This window comes from Capsella rubella, unplaced genomic scaffold (genome assembly GCF_000375325.1).
Source record: "Capsella rubella cultivar Monte Gargano unplaced genomic scaffold, Caprub1_0 scaffold_8, whole genome shotgun sequence".
NCBI classification, from domain to species: Eukaryota; Viridiplantae; Streptophyta; class Magnoliopsida; order Brassicales; family Brassicaceae; genus Capsella; species Capsella rubella.
In genome coordinates, this window is record NW_006238916.1 from 9,723,172 (window position 1) to 9,741,467 (window position 18,296).

The 18,296-nt window shown below is 38.0% G+C and overlaps 4 protein-coding genes across 10 annotated transcripts; 3 read left to right on the forward strand and 1 right to left on the reverse strand.

Moving 5' to 3' along the window:
• The first annotated feature begins 1,309 nt into the window (after window positions 1-1,309).
• Window positions 1,310-3,510, forward strand: LOC17875538 (protein NETWORKED 4A). Its single transcript, XM_006281881.2, has 3 exons — window positions 1,310-1,417; window positions 1,521-1,632; window positions 1,770-3,510. Exons 1-3 carry the CDS (start codon window positions 1,403-1,405, stop codon window positions 3,311-3,313), a joined length of 1,671 nt encoding a protein of 556 aa, XP_006281943.1. The 5' UTR covers window positions 1,310-1,402; the 3' UTR covers window positions 3,314-3,510.
• On the reverse strand, window positions 3,465-6,087 carry LOC17876624 (malate dehydrogenase [NADP], chloroplastic). 2 transcript variants are annotated; one of them, XM_006281975.2, is made up of 12 exons: window positions 5,855-6,087; window positions 5,670-5,760; window positions 5,406-5,492; window positions 4,974-5,311; window positions 4,801-4,891; window positions 4,649-4,723; window positions 4,466-4,567; window positions 4,254-4,376; window positions 4,102-4,170; window positions 3,967-4,035; window positions 3,831-3,884; window positions 3,465-3,750 (listed from the first exon to the last, which is right to left on the reverse strand). In XM_006281975.2, exons 1-12 carry the CDS (start codon window positions 6,022-6,024, stop codon window positions 3,694-3,696), a joined length of 1,326 nt encoding a protein of 441 aa, XP_006282037.1. In that variant the 5' UTR covers window positions 6,025-6,087; the 3' UTR covers window positions 3,465-3,693. The 2 variants fall into 2 exon arrangements, with proteins under 2 accessions (XP_006282037.1, XP_023636915.1); XM_023781147.1 differs by having other exon boundaries at window positions 5,670-5,763.
• A 142-nt stretch (window positions 6,088-6,229) lies between these two features.
• LOC17876848 (probable serine/threonine-protein kinase WNK4) lies at window positions 6,230-11,548 on the forward strand. 4 transcript variants are annotated; one of them, XM_006281995.2, is made up of 12 exons: window positions 6,245-7,388; window positions 7,471-7,664; window positions 7,775-7,838; window positions 7,929-7,962; window positions 8,421-8,487; window positions 9,168-9,243; window positions 9,316-9,581; window positions 9,713-9,936; window positions 10,014-10,171; window positions 10,251-10,560; window positions 10,630-10,941; window positions 11,012-11,548. In XM_006281995.2, the coding sequence occupies exons 1-12, from the start codon at window positions 6,351-6,353 to the stop codon at window positions 11,407-11,409; spliced, it is 3,141 nt and encodes a 1,046-aa protein (XP_006282057.2). In that variant the 5' UTR covers window positions 6,245-6,350; the 3' UTR covers window positions 11,410-11,548. The 4 variants fall into 4 exon arrangements, with proteins under 4 accessions (XP_023636907.1, XP_006282057.2, XP_023636903.1 ...); XM_023781135.1 differs by having other exon boundaries at window positions 7,477-7,664; XM_023781137.1 differs by having other exon boundaries at window positions 6,246-7,388; window positions 10,630-10,932.
• A 2,508-nt stretch (window positions 11,549-14,056) lies between these two features.
• LOC17875615 (nucleolin 2) lies at window positions 14,057-17,823 on the forward strand. Of its 3 annotated transcripts, XM_023781253.1 has the most exons (15): window positions 14,057-14,133; window positions 14,222-14,243; window positions 14,347-14,409; window positions 14,520-14,582; window positions 14,708-14,733; window positions 14,832-14,941; window positions 15,024-15,203; window positions 15,278-15,433; window positions 15,510-15,663; window positions 15,744-15,773; window positions 15,858-15,914; window positions 16,653-16,713; window positions 16,792-17,120; window positions 17,207-17,413; window positions 17,513-17,823. In XM_023781253.1, exons 1-15 carry the CDS (start codon window positions 14,092-14,094, stop codon window positions 17,516-17,518), a joined length of 1,506 nt encoding a protein of 501 aa, XP_023637021.1. In that variant the 5' UTR covers window positions 14,057-14,091; the 3' UTR covers window positions 17,519-17,823. The 3 variants fall into 3 exon arrangements, with proteins under 3 accessions (XP_023637021.1, XP_023637025.1, XP_023637024.1); XM_023781257.1 differs by lacking the exon at window positions 16,792-17,120 and having other exon boundaries at window positions 16,653-16,682; window positions 17,225-17,413; XM_023781256.1 differs by lacking the exon at window positions 14,520-14,582.
• The last annotated feature ends 473 nt before the right edge of the window (window positions 17,824-18,296 follow it).

Consider the following 18,296-nt stretch of genomic DNA (forward strand, 5'->3'; position numbering starts at 1 on the left):
TATATAGCTTTCAAAAATTACATAAATTACTGAACTTGTATTAAACCAACTCCACTAAAATTATCAAAGATGATAAAATTTAAATTTAAATTATCTAATTATACTTACTAAAAGATATTAAGATTTGTAAGATAATATTCTCTATTTGTTAACTATCTTATTAAAATTTTACTAATGTTAATCTATCAAATATAATATCATTTCATAAAAAAAAAATTGTAAATCAGGTGTTGAGACACCACACCACGATAGAGAATGTAATTTAAATATATAGTCGCTAACACATTGTCAGAATAATGAACGTTCTAAATATGTGTTTACATCATCTACATATATTTAAGAGATGTAAATATATACTCAATTACTTTTTGGTCAACATATCTAGTTTTATATCAAATCATTAATAATACAAAATTGCATTCTAAAAGCATTAAATTTGAAATGAAATGGAAAGAAAAGCTCAAGAGAAGTGGAGCGCCACACACAAAAAAAAACAATGAAAAGGTGATAGAGATAGTGTTGGCCTCTAAAGGTCATTAGACCAACCACGCAACAAACACTAATACCGCAGATTACTCCTTAAACCCTCAAAAGTCTTTTCATTTAATTACACTTTAGAAAAACAAAAAGCCATTTGAATGAATACATACATATAATCTGATGTGTTTTTTGACTGCATGATGAGTGAAACCTTCAAGAGGAGAATGTGAATGGTAAACAGAATCAATCGAGAGAGAGAAATAGTCAGGACGGCCATTAATCTTATATGAATGGTCGGTTTGATTAGTGGGCAAAGAGAGGCAAAAATGACTCGATCTTATTAATCGGGTACTATTCTCTCTCCACGTGGACACAGTTGGAATTAGTCTCAAAATAATAATTTTACATTTATATATTTTGATTACAGAGAGACAACCAAATCACTTGGCCACGTTGAAAATTGCTAAGTACTCTGACTAGTTAATTAAGACTTGTTCCGCAATATCTGTCTTAAAGGTCTGTGTATAAAAACTCATTTGACCTCTATTTTTATTTGTTTGATTTTTGGTTTTCTCATTCATTCTAAAAAGCTTTCATCCTCTTCTTCTTCTCCCTTCTTCCATCATCAGTTCAATATCATCATCATCCTCCATCTTCTACTTCTTCTTCTTCTCAGGTTCTTGTCCTTTACTGTGTATTACGTTTTGTTATGATGTCTTTCTCAACAGTACCCGATCCTTTTTGTTTTTTGGGGATTAGGGAAAAAAAAATAAAAATACCGACGTTTTTGTATTATGTGTCTGACAGACAGAATCTGTATTATTTGTCTTGTAAAAGTAGTCATCTTTTTTTTTTCAAATAGTCTCATGATTGTCTCTTGTGTGTTTCCAGCTTCTCGTTAGGGTCCATTGATTTTGCAGCCATGGATTATGATCTGGTACATTCCAAACCAAACAAACAAAAAAAGAACTTTTTTTGTCTTTCTTTCACACCATAACAATCAAAATCTCATTCTTGATTCTGGGTTTTTGTTTTGCCAGGTTCGTTCAAAGAAGAGTATCAAACGAGCAGAATCCACCAAATCAAATCCATGGTGGTGGGATAGTCATATCGGTCTCAAAAATTCCAAGTGGCTTGAGAATAATCTCGATGGTGAGTCCATTCGCATTGTGTCATTTTCATGTCTAAGTTTCACAATGAAAATAATTTTTATTAGGCTTAGGGTTACCCAAATTAGGTGGTTAGTCCTATTTTCATCAAGGAAATAAAAATGCCAACTTTTATTTCAGAGATGGACCGGAGCGTGAAACGGATGGTTAAGCTGATAGAGGAGGATGCAGACTCGTTTGCCAAGAAGGCAGAGATGTATTACCAGAAAAGGCCTGAGCTTATTAGCCTTGTCGATGAGTTTCACCGTATGTACCGTTCTTTGGCCGAGCGGTATGAGAACATCACTGGCGAGTTGAGAAAGAGCTCTACTTTGGAGCTTCAGTCACAAAGCTCTGGCCTTTCCGACGTCTCTGCCTCCGACATCACTGCTGTCTGGACCTCTAATGAGCTCAACAGGTTAGGCCGCCCCCCTTCTGGGCGACGTGCTCCTGGTTTTGAATACTTCCTTGGCAATGGAGGACTCCCCTCTGATCTTTATCATGGAGATGATTCTGCTTCCATTACTGATTCTGAACTCGAATCTGATGATTCTTCTGTGACTAATTACCCCGGTTATGTGAGTGTTGGCTCTGATTTTCAGTCCCTGAGCAAGAGGATCATGGATCTTGAGATTGAGCTACGTGAAGCCAAAGAGAGACTTAGGATGCAACTTGAAGGGAACACTGAGAGCTTGTTGCCGAGGGTGAAAAGTGAGAGTAAATTTGTTGATTTCCCTGCAAAACTTGCTGCTTGTGAGCAAGAACTCAGAGATGCAAATGAGAAGTTGCAGAATTCAGAAAACCAACTTTATATGTTAAAGAGCCAGCTTGCCAGATATTTGCCATCTGAGTTGGATGATGAACAGGGTGAAGAGGCAGCTTTCACTCGAGACCTGGACACTGAGACTTTGTCTGAAGAGCTGAGACTTACAAGCCTGAGGCTTCGGGAGGCAGAGAGACAAAATGGCATCCTGAGAAAAGAAGTCGAGAAAAGCAAGTCTGATGATGCAAAACTCAAGAGTCTACAAGATATGTTTGAGTCGGCACAGAAAGAAGCTGCAGCATGGAAAAGCAAGTCTAGTGCAGATAAAAGAGAGGTGGTGAAGCTGCTGGATAGAATCTCCATGTTGAAATCGAGTTTAGCTGGTAGAGATCATGAGATCCGGGATTTAAAGACAGCAGTGTCTGATGCAGAGGAAAAAATATTTCCAGAGAAGGCACAGGTCAAAGCCGAAATATCAAAGCTGTTGGAGGAAAAAAGACACCGCGATGACCAGTTCAAAGAGCTGGAAGCCCAAGTGCGTTATCTTGAAGATGAGATAAGAAGGGTGACCAATGAGAAAATAGAAGAGGAGGAAAGGCTTAAGGGGGATATCGAGGTGCTGGCACTGGAAAAGGCTGAGAAAGAGAGATGCATAGAAACGTTAAGCAAAAAAGTGAGTGAGCTAGAGTCAGAGATAAGTCGGCTTGGATGTGAAATCAAAGCAAGATGCGATAAGATAATGGAGATGGAGAAGGAGGTGGAGAAGCAGAGGAGGGAACTAGAAGAAGTAGCAGAAGAGAAGAGGGAAGTGATAAGACAGCTCTGTTTTTCACTAGACTACTCCAGAGATGAGTGCAAGAGACTCCGCATAGCCTTTTCAGGTCATCGACCAACAAGACCATCAACCATTCTTGCTTCTTAATTCTTATGTATATAGTATACTCATTGTAACTTGTTGGTGATACTTTTTCACATATAGGAGCTGTTTTGATTGGTTTGCAAAGAAAAAAAAAAGCTCATACGATTTGTGAACAGTTTGTGTTTGATATTAGACATGCATTATCTAGTTCGAGTTCTGGAACTGGAATAAATCTGAGGATCGTTTTAAGTGTTTACAAATACTGCTGTATATGACTTTTGGAGCAATGCTCAAGTAAAAATCACATACAGATGCATGTAAATAAGAAGAAAGAGTTTCATTCTCTTATTCTGAACAATCATTATAAGTAATGTGGGTGTGCTCTGTACAGCTAACAACCCGGAAGAGAATGCTTACTTGAGATGTTCAACGTCCTGCAAAATTCAAACTTCCCCAGGAAGCATAGTATCTACTGGACCAAGATCACAGTAGGCGATGCCCTGAAACACACATCCATGCAACGACTAAGGTTAGCTTCTATAAAAGTGGTTTTGTTTGAATAGACAAGAAAGATACATACCTCTCCGGTGAGGTGTGCAACACATCTCTTCTCAGCCAACAGTTCAGCTTCTGACTGCAATATTTTCATGTCTCAGTAAAACTTCTGGCATCTAGATACAAAACCCGAAAAAGGCTAATCTCTAAGTAGGCTATACCTTGGCGATTCGTTTGCGAAGGTAGTCATCAATTTCTACATCCTTGACAAGTTCATAATCTCCATCTCCCTAGAAACAAACAAAATTTGAGACTTTCCACTAGAGAAAGCTTTTAAGACCAAGGATAGAACATACCTTTGACCGGCATGGCATGCTGAAGACGAGTCCCTCTTCAATACCATAGGGATTTCCATCCGTGTACACCTAAAATTACATTAACACAACCCTATAAAAATTTGAACCAATCTATCTTGTTGTAATCCAAATGAGTGTAAAAGAAGATATACCCCAGTCGAAAACCAATCACCCTCAGGGGTAGGAGTAACAAGTGACTTTATAGCATCAACAATGGAAACAGCAGTAGAAGCAGCAGAAGATCTACCCCATTTCTGAATTAATAACCCACCTCTCTGTAAAACAAACGCAAACTTACTCAGCCACACGTTATATTTCATGGCAAAAATCAATCATTACAATATCAGAGGAAATGGCGTCTTACCTTCTGTACACTCTCAGTGAATCCCTCTTCTAACCATTTGTGATCTGTAATAACCTCCTTCACAGGAAGGCCATTAATTCTGGCATTTAAGAAGTCTGGAACCTGATTCACCTCCAAAAAGTAAGAGAAACATCCAAAGATATAAGGAGATAACAGATGACACTAGAGCAAGATAAGGCAAACCTGAGTCGTGGAGTGATTTCCCCATATGGTCATATTAGACACTTTGTCATAGAAGACGCCAGCTTTAAGAGCAAGCTACAAAATGGAATTTTCAATCATCTGATATGTATGCTAATATGCATATAATCACATATATGTGTAAAGTGTGGTACCTGGCATTTGGCACGATTTTCGTCCAACCTCGTAAGGGCATGGAAGTTCTTTGCAGGAATGTTGGGAGCATTTTTAAGACAAATCAAGGCGCTGAAAAATAGAAAAGAAAATGATACAAGTATACATAAGATATTCATAGACGAAGAGGGTTGGATTAAGGAATGTAGCTTACTTGGTATTGCAAGGGTTTCCTACAACAAGGACCTTAACATCAGGAGAGGCAACTTTGTTAAGAGCTTTGCCCTGCTCAGCAAAGATTTGGCCATTGATGTCCAACAAGTCAGCACGTTCCATTCCAGGGCCTCGAGGTTTTGCTCCAATCAGAATAGCCCACTCCACGTCTTGGAAAACTTCGTATGGATCTGTTCCTATATCAACCTCTCTCAACAAGGGGAACAACGAATCCTCCAGCTCCATTGCAACACCTTCGAGAGCTTGGATTGATCTCTCCGATCCTAGCAGTTTCAAAGCAATGGGTTGATCTGGACCAAACACTGCACCTGAAGCAAGCTACACACTCGGAAAACCGAAGTTATATTAGATAAGACCAATGATTGGTAACCTTATCCTATAAAACAATAATTTTCAAACAGGATTAACTTACTTTGAAGAGAAGATGGTTTGAAATCATGCCTGCAGCACCTGAAACTGCAATATTGATTAACTTCTTCCATGATTTTGTCTGCTCTTCCTGCAGACACACACACAATTGATTACTCATTATGAAAAGAAAAAAAAAATCTAGATTTAGATGACAACATTTATAAAAGTACTATTATCTCCATGTGAAGCAGAGTATTATCTCAATTCCAAAGTCTCAAGATAAGATTTTCTTAGAAAACATAGTTAAAGTGGAATAGTAAGATACAGCTTTAAGATCATAGGTGAGGCAGAACACTCCATAACACTCTTTCCTCGTCTTCGCCAATCCATTTTCTTGAACCGCAACAGGGGCTTGGCTACTTTTATCAGAAGAGTCCACAAAAGCATCTGATCAGATAAAGTTCAATATCATACAGATAAGAAAACAGTTAGGAGCTTGAAGAGACTTACTTCTGAGAAACGGAGCATGAGATTTTAGAGTTGGGAGTTGTGGGGAGGGGTGGAAGAAGAAGATGGCGAAAGTGGTCTGAAAGATGCAATTTTGAGGAGAGACGAAGCCGAGACGAAGAGTTGAGAAAAGGCGACGTCGTTTTGGGGGTTGAGAGCTCTGCCATGGCCATTATCGCACAGACACAGATTGTGATAGTGAGATATCAGAGCTGGAACTATGGAGAGAGAGAGCGCGCCAAGCGACGACAGAGTAAGAAAAGAGGATTGGGGAATCTATGGATAAGGCTCAGCTCATGACACTTGTCACTCTTCTGACATCCGCACCGTTTATCTTCTTTGACTTTAGGCCCAATTAAAGGCCCATTAACATAACATATCTGAAAAACTGTTCGAATTCAATTCACTGATCGGAGAGTTATTTCCCGTCTTCTCCGGCGAGATTGCATCCGCTGAAACAAAACAAAAGGTTACAACTTTGATCGCGGAAGTTTCAAATATGGAAGTCATTGACATTTGGGTTGCCGAGTTTTTCCTTCGCCGGCAACACAATCCTAGGGTTTTACCTACTAAACTGCTTTCGGCGCTGCAATTGGGAGACTCCTCCGACTGCTTAAAGCTCAAGATATCTTCCGTTTTGCGGGATATCTCCAATTCGTTGATCCGAGGTGCAATCGACGAGGGAACGCTTGATCTTCTCGAGATACTTGAGAAGCTTCTATTGCAGCAACATTCGCTACTCACTGAGTCTCACAAGTCTGCTTATTGCTGGACGGCTGCTGAGTGCACGCTTAGATTCATGTGGCCACTGCTTGCTTCGGATGGTTTCTTCACCGAGGCTCTTGAGAGGATTTGGACGAAGAGGATTGGGATTTTGAAGAAGAGTGGAAGCGATTTGGTGACTCATGACTTGTTGAAGTGGGAGACTGATCTGAAGAAGTCCCTTGAGGATCCTGAGCTCTATCAGCGAATTCGTGAGACTAACATCAGGTACACTGCCATTTCCTTTCTCACTCAGCTTCTCAAAGAGCAGTGTGCATTACTTGGGAATTCATCTCCTGAATCAATAGTCCAAAGGAGGTTTCTTAAGCGCAAGGATGATAAGATAGAGGACGACATTGTTGGCAAAAGGGGGAATACAAATGCTGCTGATGAAAGCACAAGGTGTTTGGAGAGTGATACTATTGATAACGCCAACGAGCCGCGTGGCGAAAGTGGGGACGGGAATGGGAACAATAGAGAGAACGCTAATGATGTTGAAGGAGTGGGATGTCTGGTGAATGAAAAACATGCTTCAGAAGAGGAGCAGACAGTGGCTGAACAAGAACAGGAACATGAGCCAAGTCTTGATAAGGGAGACAAAACTGCTGCTCGAGAGCTGAAGCATTATTTGTTAGAGATTCAAGGACACATCGACCTTTCCACTAGGCAAGGAGAAGAACCTAACAATGCAATTGATCACTCGGTAGATGTCACTCCTCCGCCTACTCGGATAAATAGGACTGGAACAGGTGGCCAAGACCTTAATGAACCACCGGTAAGTGTTAGTAAATTTTACCTCAAGATGCTTCCTAAATGTCTTGTCCTTTAGTTCATGAAGTTGTGGCTTAATTGTGAAGCAACAGGATAATGTAAATGAGAAAGGTTCGGATAGTCAGGGAACATGGTCTGGCAGAGTTCGGCCTCGTCTACCTACCCCTGTACCTCTGAATGTATCTCCATTGAAGAAGGCCGGATCGAAGCCCCATGTCAGAAGGCCAAAGAAATTCTGGACGCCTGAAGAAGTGGAGGCTCTGAGGGAAGGAGTAAAAGAGTATGCAAACATTCTTCACCTAGTCCCGTACTCTATTATCAATAATCAATAGTGATACATCTTGGACCTCGTTAAGATTATAGCATTGTCATTTTGTTGTTGTTGCGCAGGTATGGTAAATCATGGAAAGATATAAAGAATGGAAACCCTGAAGTATTCTCGGAGAGGACAGAGGTGAGCATGTCCTTTTAACATTCTTACTCACCATTTACTTGAACAAGGTAAATGGGAAGTGTTAGTGATATAAATGTTGTAACTTGGTAGGTGGATTTGAAGGATAAATGGAGGAACTTAGTCGGTGGGTAGAGGTACCATCTTTTGTGAATCTTGTGCTATGGGTTTTAAAATGCTATGGAGTTATTGCCTTTGTGACATATCAACGGTGAAGTTTAATGGTGGAGAAAGGCCATTTCATATGTTGTGTGGTGAATGGTAATGATGAATGAGCAGAATATTATGATATGCTCGTGGGAAAACTTCTGGCTGCAACCTCTGTAGTCAGTGTCAAACTTATACGGCTTTTCTTGTCCCGGATATATTCCATCCTTATCGTCAATTTCCTACCAGCCTTCTCTCTCTTCTTTTCCACGTGTCAACTAACATCTAGACCAGAACAAAACACTAGTCATAACTATCAAGTTTTATCAACATTTGGACCCTCCTTAGAACCTCCTTAGATACAAAGCTAAGTAAGATGATGAGAGCTCTCATGAACTTATCTATTGGTTTAATGCATATTTGTTATGTGTTATCTAGTTTATTACAGAACCCTGAGGGCTGAAGGAGGAAGTCGCCGCCATCAAAAAATAACAATTGTTCAATGGTGATGTCACTATCACTCTATTCTCTACAACTTCTTGTCATGTTCCCCACTTCTGTTCTGACTTTTCCCCTTTTCTTTGTCGTTATATTTTTGTTAACCTCAATCTATTTTGGATTGCGTCTGTTCACCAAACAAATAATTGGTTCGTTTGAAAATCTAGCAGTTTCCTCAAGAAATAAAACTCCTTCCACCCTATATTACATTCCCCTGAAACATACTTTCTCAACTCTTATCCTCTTTGCAATTATGTTTGTGGCTCACAAAGTAAACCAGGGCATCTTTTTCGCATTTAGTATAATTGCCATGTGTTTGTAATATGGTACACGTTTGATGGTTATTTTATCTATGCTGTTGCTTGAGCATCTTTTATTGGAAGTAAGATTTGTCAAAGTTTGGAGTTTTAGAGAAATATATATATGTTTTTTTACAATTGGGTCAATAAAAATAGATATATATGATTTTCTATGATATAAGTGATGCAAGCAAGGTTAAGTAATTGTCTTTATTCATTTTATCTCAAATGGGTGATTGACGCCAAAGACTGTTCAGCATACATTTTGCTGACGCTTCTCTTAATGAAGAGAAGAAGTAAATAGGACGACTTTTGGCCACCAGAGATATCTCTGAGTTACAGAAACAAAAGTCTGTCATCTCAAAACATTTCTGGGATCATCAATCAGGTTTTGGTCAACCATGAATATGATGATTCAAGTTTCAGAGTATGTCGAAACTGATCCGACTGGCCGCTACGGACGTGTAAGTATTATGACAGATTATGTGGTCATGGATCACAACCTTTTTGTAACACTTTGTTTTCTGTTGGAACAGTTTGCAGAAATTCTTGGAAGGGGAGCGATGAAGACAGTGTACAAAGCAATCGACGAGAAGCTTGGAATAGAAGTAGCATGGAGCCAGGTGAAGCTGAAAGAGGTTCTGCGTTCCTCTGTTGATCTACAGAGGCTCTACTCCGAAGTTCATCTCCTCAGCACTCTCAACCACAAATCCATCATTCGCTTCTACACTTCCTGGATCGATGTCCATAACCATACTCTCAACTTCATCACCGAGCTGTTCACTTCTGGGACCCTCCGACAGTAAATTATTTACACCTTTTCTTCTTATAAAAATTACACATTTTGTTGCTTTTTAATTCACTTAAATCTCTTCTTCCGGCAAGATTACTCAGTTCTTATGCTTTGTTTGACCCTGTCCTGTTCTTGTGCAGATACAAAAATAAGTACTTGAGGATAGATATCCGAGCAATCAAGTCCTGGGCTCGGCAGATCTTAGAAGGGCTTGTCTATCTCCACGGGCACGACCCTCCTGTTATCCATAGAGACCTTAAGTGTGATAATATCTTTGTTAATGGGCATCTTGGACAAGTCAAAATTGGCGATCTTGGACTTGCAAGAATGCTGCGGGACTGCCACTCTGCTCATAGTGTCATCGGTATGTTACAAAAATCCGTTGTCCCCACTTCTTGTCCAATTTATATGCTTAGACCTCTTCATTCTTCTTTTACGTAGGCACTCCGGAGTTCATGGCTCCAGAATTATATGAGGAGAACTATAATGAACTCATTGACGTTTATTCCTTTGGTATGTGCTTTTTGGAGATGATCACCTCTGAATTCCCGTATAGTGAGTGTAACAATCCAGCGCAAATTTACAAGAAAGTTGTTTCGGTATGTCTTCCTATCTGTGAGCATATTGATGAAGCTATCGGTTGAACCAGGCATGAGCCTTCTAATTTTGTCTTTCCAGGGAAAACTACCAGGAGCCTTTTACAGAGTTGGTGACATCGAGGCACAGAGGTTCATTGGGAAATGTCTAGTGTCTGCCTCAAAGAGAGTATCAGCAAAAGAACTATTGCAGGATCCATTTCTTGCTTCTGATGAGTCCTGGATGGTGTACGCGAGTGGTGCTGGGAATCCAAAGCCCTTCTTGAACGAGAATGAAATGGACTCGCTGAAGTTGGAAGATGATGAGTTAAGGACACAGATGTCCATCGCTGGGAAGCTGGGCACTGAAGACAACAAAATCGATCTGGAAGTACAAATCGCATATGACAATGGTAAAAGGGACTAATTTGATTGAGCTGGTCATTTTGTTATCTGGTTACATAATTGTTTTCTTTCTTCAGGTCTGGCAAATAATGTGTTCTTTCCCTTTGACATCATGAATGATACTTCCATGGATGTTGCAAAGGAGATGGTAAAAGAACTCGAGATCATGGATTGGGAGCCAGTCGAGATTGCTAAAATGATTGATGGAGCTATTTCTTCTTTGGTGCCTGGTTGGAGGTATGAGGAAGATGATGAAATCCCTCATGACGATGATGATCATCATCGTACCGATCCTTTCCACTCTTCTTCCTCGCACTCGTCATCCTCTCAAACTTCACTCTCTAACTATATGGCAAGAGGCCTTCAAGATTGGGTACAAGGTACGGAAAGTAAGTCTCAATGTGCATAGTGTGGCAGATGTTTATATAAAAGGTTTTTGAGATAAAATTAAAACTGCAGATGATTTACACGATGAGACGTATTCTCAGAGTTCTTCCCATTCAGGGTCTTACTCCAACCTCAACTACATAGCTGTTGATGAGCACAGCTCCCAGTCTCCTGCTTTGAACAGAACTCACAACTTGACGCGGTTTTGCCCCGAAGAGAGCTCTCATCTACAGCCAGGACAAGCCAACGTGTATGCAGCTTCCAGTTCAATTAACAGAAGATTGGCTTCAGACAACCGCCCACTTACAAGGAACCGATCACTTGTAGACGTGCAGAGACAGTTACCACACAGGTCACCAAGGGAAGAGGCTAGAAAGAAAAGGTTGTTCAAAACTGTTGGAGACGTAGAAACAGTTGGGTTTCAGTCTCCTTATGCGATTTCACGGAAGCCACCAAGCTCAAGGCGCTAGCTTCTCCAGTATTTTAATTACTGTAACGTTATTCATGTAATACATAAGTATACTGTAAAAATCAAGTTTGCTGGTTCAAATATGTAAAAAGTATATGCAATAAAACTGTGCAAAGGGTGCCGACTGTGTTACAGAGAAAGAGTCCTCAATTGAGCTGAATTAAATGTAACAATTTATACCAGAACCAAAATAGTAGTCAAAATATGCATAACATAACAATTTTGTTCTATGAAGCATGTTAACACTCGGACCCTCCTTAGATACAAAGTTAAGTAGGACCATAACTTGTTATTTGTATAAAGTTGGAGGTACTACATAGCTATTAGATTTCGACGATTTAGCTGACATTGAAGGATAATTTAAGTTTCTTGGTAAGGTATTTTCAGTGATAGTTATCCTGAGTGAGCTTTAAGGTAGGTGCATTGTAATTCAAGCCACAGAGAAACACGATGTAGTTTGATTTGCGTAATGCATAGACGAGTCCTGGATTTGAAGCTGCTATTGGGTCGACATGTCCAGTTCCATAAGTAAATTCAATCGAGGCAAACCCAGGATCAGTAGCAATCATCGACCAAGCTGCAAAATGTAGCTAAAAAGACTGAATAAGAAGAGAGAGTTATGAGCAAACAAATGTTACTTGCAGGACAAGAATAAAAAAAATGGATATGACTTTTGTTTACCGGTTGTCAATGTCATGATGGCAGATTGAATCATGGAGGGCATACGATTCAGGATGCAACTTGTGGAAAAGCCGTTGAAGTTCCTGAGCCTGAGGAAACAGAGTCATTTGTCCCAGTTTTTGTGAAGATCATGGGAAACCAAAGGTAAATAAGCAGCTAGGATATATATATTTCCACTCATGTGGCTGTTATATTTGGCGCAAATCAATCAACCATTGACTCTCAAACCGGGAAACAAAAGGGAAACTAGGTCACATCACAAAAATGTTTGGATACCGTACGCATACTGATACCATTTAAACTAAGAAGCGGCTAGGTTAAGAACGTATACTTAGACGACGTGGAGAGCAAGCTATACAATTTCCCTTTCTTTACACGATATATATGTATATCTTCCAATACATACACGTAAAAAAGATCAACCGCGAGAAGATAATCAATTGATTGTTTGATCATCAACGTACAGCTATTGTAGACTGCTTACACTCACTCTCGGAGCTAGCAGGCTTTGTATGTAAGCTGCGATACTAAAAGCTGGAACGCCATCTCTTGACGTCACAAACCGGGACAAAATTAAATAATTAGCCCACAAAAAGCCCAGAGACTAATAATAAAAAAAAAATCTGTAACTTATATATAAAATCAGGTCTAGGGTTTTCCGGCGACTCTTCCTTGGCTTTTCATCCCAACTTGTCTCCATGGGCAAGCGGTTTGAGAAATGCTCCGCGTCCACCGATGTAATCACTTTCTCCTCCTCCTTAATTACGGTCTTCTTCCTTACTCCTATCTTTAACCAATTTGTGTTCTGTATTAATGATTTCTTCTCAATTAATTTGACCGGAGTTTACTCTTGTTTCGGGTTTTTTTTGTCCTAATGATCAGTCTCACAAACTATCTCCCAAAATGCTTTTTGTCACTTTTTCATGAAAATGTTGTTTTCTCTTAAAGAGCTTCTTTATTTTTGTCAACCTCCTATACTACTCTGTTCAATTGACTCAAAACATAATATCTTAGGAAAAGGTGGAAGAACATGATTGCATTTACGGCAATGAAGAAGAGGCGTTTGGAAACAATCCGTTTACCATATACGTTTAAGGGATTTGATTGTTCCCTTTCTAGATATGATATCAAGAGCGCATTGGAAAAACACTTTGCTTCATGTGGTGACATCTCCAGGGTTTTTGTTCCGTTTGAGTGTCGAACCGGAGTACCTTTGGGGTTTGTGACTTCTTAATTAGTTCCTCCAATATATATTTTTCTTTGACAACTCGAAAGTTACGTGTGAATATTTACTTGCTTTTCTTCTTTGGTTTTCAGATGTGCTTACATTAATCTGATGGACCCAAAGAAGGCGTTAACACTAGATGGAAGTTACTTGGGACCTTCTAAGCTTGAGGTTGTGATTTCTGGCACCACACCTATAGGCTTTTATAACTTTAAAGGTTGCGGACGTTGTATACTTATTCTGAAGAGGCGCAACTTCCGCCGCTTTGTGGATACTCGTGTTGGTCGTGTAACGCCCTGGTACAACATTAGTTAATTTGTTCTTGTTTTATTGAATCGAACGTTACTTGTTGTTAATTTTGTTGTCATCTTTTTTGCTCTCTTTGATATTATATTTCAGGACACCCGAGTTAGCCCGTTGGATGAGTGAAACAAACAAAATGATCGAAGCGGAAAACAAGGGCTAATAAACATAATTACAGTTCACACGTCATATGTCCCACTTTTTGTGTAAATCATGGGAAACTAAAGTCTGTATTAACTAACGAAACTAAAGACGGTTCATAAACGCTAAGTCTGTATTAACTAACGGAACATATCCAATAGAAGCCCAGACCCACAAAAGCAACATCTGTATTAATATCTTTAGAAAACATATCCAAACGAAGCCCAAACCCACACAAGCCCAGCTTAAAGATTATAAAAGCCAGCGATTTACAGAAAACCTAGCAGCCGCTTTTCTCTCGTTACGCCGTTAGGGTTTTGTTTATCACTTCTCATGGAGAACGAAAAACAGAAAGAGAACGAGAACTTTAACGAGGTAATATCAACTTCTTCTTCTAATATGTTTCTTCTTCACTCGCAAAACTTTCTTTACCTTCTACTTATTCACTTTCGGTTGTTTTTAGGGTGAAGAAACCTCGCAAAATGGTAAGAAATTACTTCCAATCTTTCGTTTTTGTTTTTTGTTGTATTTGTGTTCCTTTGAATAAGGTTCTGATGTGTTACATTCTTTTTTTCTCTGCTGAGAAAGATGGTTCGGACCAAGAGGCTACCCTGAAGAACAAAAGGAATATCTCTGATCTTTCGCAAAAACGTAAGTCGCTACAGTCATTTGATTTATGATGAGATTTACTTGTTTTGTTGCATTTCTTTTGTCTGTATATTTTGATTTTTGACGAGTTTTTTTTTTTTCATTTCTTTCAGCTTATGAAGATGATGCGGAACAAGAGAAGAAGAAAAGGAAGATCTCTGATCTTTCGCAAAAACGTAAGTCGCTGCAGTCATTTGATTTATGATGAGATTTACCTGTTTTGTTGCATTTCTTGTGTCTGGTATCTTTTGATTTTTGATGAGTTATTTTTTTTTTTTTGCATCTCTTTCATCTGATGAAGATGATGAAAAAGAAGATCTCCAAAAGGTATGAATTCAATGTTTTTTTTTGCTCTCGTGGATTTGAAAACTTCAGTCAAATCATTGGATTTGCTATAGCCTCATGCATCTGTTTTAAATGTATAGGAATCAGTTGACTGGTCCTCAAGTAGTACTGAACATGAGTTTGAAGGATTTGTACATCCATCTGTCATTTGCATTGGACAGATGGTTAAGCATATAACTGAAAATGAAATGTAATTATCACTATCTCAGTAATATTTTCATTGTTTGATTGATCATTTTTGTATGTTGTTTAATATTTGTTATTTTTTGCAGCAAGGATTTTTTTATAAACATTGCTGAAGTAACATCTGTGAAACTCCAGCCACCAAAGCCTGATGGTGAGATGCAGGCTTTGGTTTTCTTTGAAACTGATGAAGAAGCACAAGCGGCCCTGAGTTTAAACGGAAAAGATCTCCTTGGAAAATCGGTCTATATTACACGTTGCAGCAAGGGGTAATTAGATTTTTTACACTTTTTCTTTTGTATCTAATTTTTGGAATTGTAATTTACAAGTTTTTTATTGGCAGGCTCTTGACCCTGTGTGTTACCGGTTTTAATTCCCAGTTAACTGAGGATGATATTCTTGAAGAAGTTTTTCACCAGTTGTCTGATCTAGAGCCAAAATGGGAGGTGGAAGGTCATGTATTTCTTCCTAAATCCGTTGAAACCGATTCTAATCTTGGGTATGTAATTTTCCATTATTTTGAAATTTGTGACTTTTATAATGGTTTTGACAAGGTGTATCTGTTATAATTGCAGACTTTTTTACTTAATTGTAAAGCCCCCTGATGACACAGACTGGACTTCTCATGCTGTTTACGAATATTTTAGTGGGAAAAATATAACTGTCAGTGATGCTATAATCAACATTTATAAAGCTGATCTAAGGGCATGGGTCCTTCGGTCTATAATGGTACTAAGCAATCATTCTTTATATAGCTATGAAAATTTAAACTATATTCATGTATAGATGTTGACTTGTTCTTTTTGCAGGATGGTGATATACCAAATCTCCAAGGAAAGGTAATTATTTTAAAACTCTTCTTTTTTTAATGTATACCTTTTTAAAGTTCTCTTTCTTATCATGTTTCTGCTATATTTAACTAGATTGCTGCTTTGAGAACTTCAATTGAAGAAAACAGTCAAAGAATATATGACAAAGAGGTACAATGTCTCTCTGTATTTATTTATTTGTTTATGAGAAATGAATTACGATCTGCAATAAGTTCACTGTTCACTTTCATTTATGAGAATTATAATCTGAAATCAGTTAGCTGTGCATTTTTGCTTAATAGAATGATAATACAAAATTATCATCTGCATATAGATAAGTCACTGTTTGCTTTTGTTTATAAGAAAGATAATTCTCTGTTCACTTTCATTTGTGAGAATGGTAACATCATCACTCTAGTTTGTTTGAATGAGAATTTTAAATATGTTGGCTGTTCATCTTTGTGGAAAGAGAAATATAAACTGCAATATGTTAACTGTTTGCTATGGTCTGTGTGAATTATAATATGAAAATTGCACCCTGTTCCTTTTTGTTAACTGTTTGCTATGGTCCTTTTTGTTTATGTTAACTGTTTGCTATGGTCTGTGTGAATTATAATATGAAAATTGCACCCTGTTCCTTTTTGTTTATAATACGAATTATTATCAACAGTCAGTTCACTGTTCACTTTCTTTAATGATAAGAAAAAATTATAATCTGGGTATAGTTCACTGTTTGCTTTGGTTTATGTTCTCTGTTCACTTCCGTGGAAAGAGAAAACTGCAATATGTTAACTGTTCGCTATCATCTATGAGAATTATAATATGAAAGTTATATCCTGTTTCTTTTTGTTTCTGAGGATACGAATTATTAACAGCAATCAGTTCATTGTATTTTTTTTTAATAATCAGGAGCCATTTTCTTGGAGGGAGATCCATCCAGAATTTTTTTCTGACTATATTCAGTTAGCAGGTAAGGACAAAACTTATATATTATAATGTGTTGTAAATTTTTTATCAACACAACTGATTCATGTTCTTTTATGATTAGATGAGTGTTGGGCAGTAATACTATACAGAGGATATTTCGCAGCGTTTTTTATGGAAAATTCTAGAAGCTGTGAACTTGATGTTTGCACAATCATCAAAGGAGTAGACGCTAGGTATAAACTCTCTGGAGGTGGGATTGTCAGCATGGATCATGCAAAACCTTTTATGTTGGAGCACGCAAGAGATCTAAAATTCCATCACCGGCCGAAAAAGAATCATGATGAAAGAGATTTTGAAGCGTTTGAGAAACGAATCATAGGACTGGCCAGGAGAGTTCCAGTTGGCACTATGTTAGACTTTCTTCCAAGTATGGAAGAATGGGATGGCAATGTAAGTAAATGCATTTGTATATCTTCATATCTGTATTTGTTTAATTCAGTTTTTGTTTTAAGCTGACTACATAACTTTGGTTTCAGAGTATATTTGTTCCTACGGAGATTGATTTAATCCGAAAGTTTTTGGAGAAATTACCTTACCACGGCTATTTCGTATCTGGTATTGATTCGGAAAACGGAATTGATTTTTGGAAAGGACAAGATTCCGGTGGAAGAGATTTTGGGGATCAAGGTTTTGTAAGGATTGCCCGTCACTATCGTCTGATAAAACAGGTTTTTGAGTTCACGGTAATGAAGTTAATATGTCCATTTCGTTTATGTGAATGAATTTTTGTGAAATAGTATATGAGTTTATGGTAATTTTCTGTGCTTTTGTATTTGTTTCAGGTCTGATAGGGTACACGTTGGAACAACTTTTTTGTGTACATAACGCGGAAGTTGAAGTAATTAGTTTTTAATCGGTCACTATTGTTGATTTTTTTATCAACTGCAACTTCGGATTATATAATCATGTTTTTAACAACGGGAACTTACATATCCTATCTTTTTTATTGTCAGAGCTCTTCTATTAATATTTGTATTGGATTCGGTTTGGCATTGTTGGATATTATTTGGGCCGGTTGTAGTGTTTTTAAGTTCGATCTTCTTTGTTCAACGTAATATTGGTATTGGATTTGGTTCGGCATTGTTTTAAGTTTGATCTTCCTTGTTCAACGTTGGCCCGATATTCTCTTTCTTATTTGTTCGTAGACAAATTGCAGTTGTTTTTACTTTATTGACCGACTTATTTGGTAGCAAAAACTTTGATCAAATAGTTAGTAAATATGTACTTTTATTATTCGTACTCGTGTGTCAAAACTCTAATCTCCCATGCGTATGAAAATAATTCGACTTGTATTTTTGTTATATACTCGTGAATACAAATGTTAGGAAAATTTCCACATTTAGTAAACGATCACTGAGCTGATATTTTATCTTCGAATAGTTTTATTTTTTACAGTGAATTTGCATTTTTGTCTTTACAATTCAATGTTTCTGCGTAAATTATGAAAATCAATTACGTAATCCATGGAAGATGAAATCGGCATAAAGAATTATGGCAAATCATTTAGCGTACGCTGGGTGGTGTAAATAACATTGAACCAAATAAGTGGTAAGATCACAAAAGGTT

What these genes read in the sequence shown, in the direction of transcription:
- LOC17875615 (XM_023781253.1), top strand. Translation starts at nt 14,092, where the DNA reads ATGGAGAACGAAAAACAGAAAGAGAACGAGAACTTTAACGAG. An exon ending in GAAACCGATTCTAATCTTGG is followed by an intron (nt 15,434 to 15,509) that starts GTATGTAATTTT and finishes TTATAATTGCAG; the next exon opens with ACTTTTTTACTTAATTGTAA. An exon ending in AAAGAATATATGACAAAGAG is followed by an intron (nt 15,915 to 16,652) that starts GTACAATGTCTC and finishes TTTAATAATCAG; the next exon opens with GAGCCATTTTCTTGGAGGGA.
- LOC17875538 (XM_006281881.2), top strand. An exon ending in GCTTGAGAATAATCTCGATG is followed by an intron (nt 1,633 to 1,769) that starts GTGAGTCCATTC and finishes CTTTTATTTCAG; the next exon opens with AGATGGACCGGAGCGTGAAA.
- LOC17876624 (XM_023781147.1), bottom strand. Translation starts at nt 6,024, where the DNA reads ATGGCCATGGCAGAGCTCTCAACCCCCAAAACGACGTCGCCTTTTCTC. An exon ending in AAAATCGTGCCAAATGCCAG is followed by an intron (nt 4,724 to 4,800) that starts GTACCACACTTT and finishes TCCATTTTGTAG; the next exon opens with CTTGCTCTTAAAGCTGGCGT. An exon ending in TTGCACACCTCACCGGAGAG is followed by an intron (nt 3,751 to 3,830) that starts GTATGTATCTTT and finishes TGTGTGTTTCAG; the next exon opens with GGCATCGCCTACTGTGATCT.
- LOC17876848 (XM_006281995.2), top strand. Translation starts at nt 6,351, where the DNA reads ATGGAAGTCATTGACATTTGGGTTGCCGAGTTTTTCCTTCGCCGGCAA. An exon ending in TATTCTCGGAGAGGACAGAG is followed by an intron (nt 7,839 to 7,928) that starts GTGAGCATGTCC and finishes GTAACTTGGTAG; the next exon opens with GTGGATTTGAAGGATAAATG. An exon ending in ACTTCTGGGACCCTCCGACA is followed by an intron (nt 9,582 to 9,712) that starts GTAAATTATTTA and finishes GTTCTTGTGCAG; the next exon opens with ATACAAAAATAAGTACTTGA.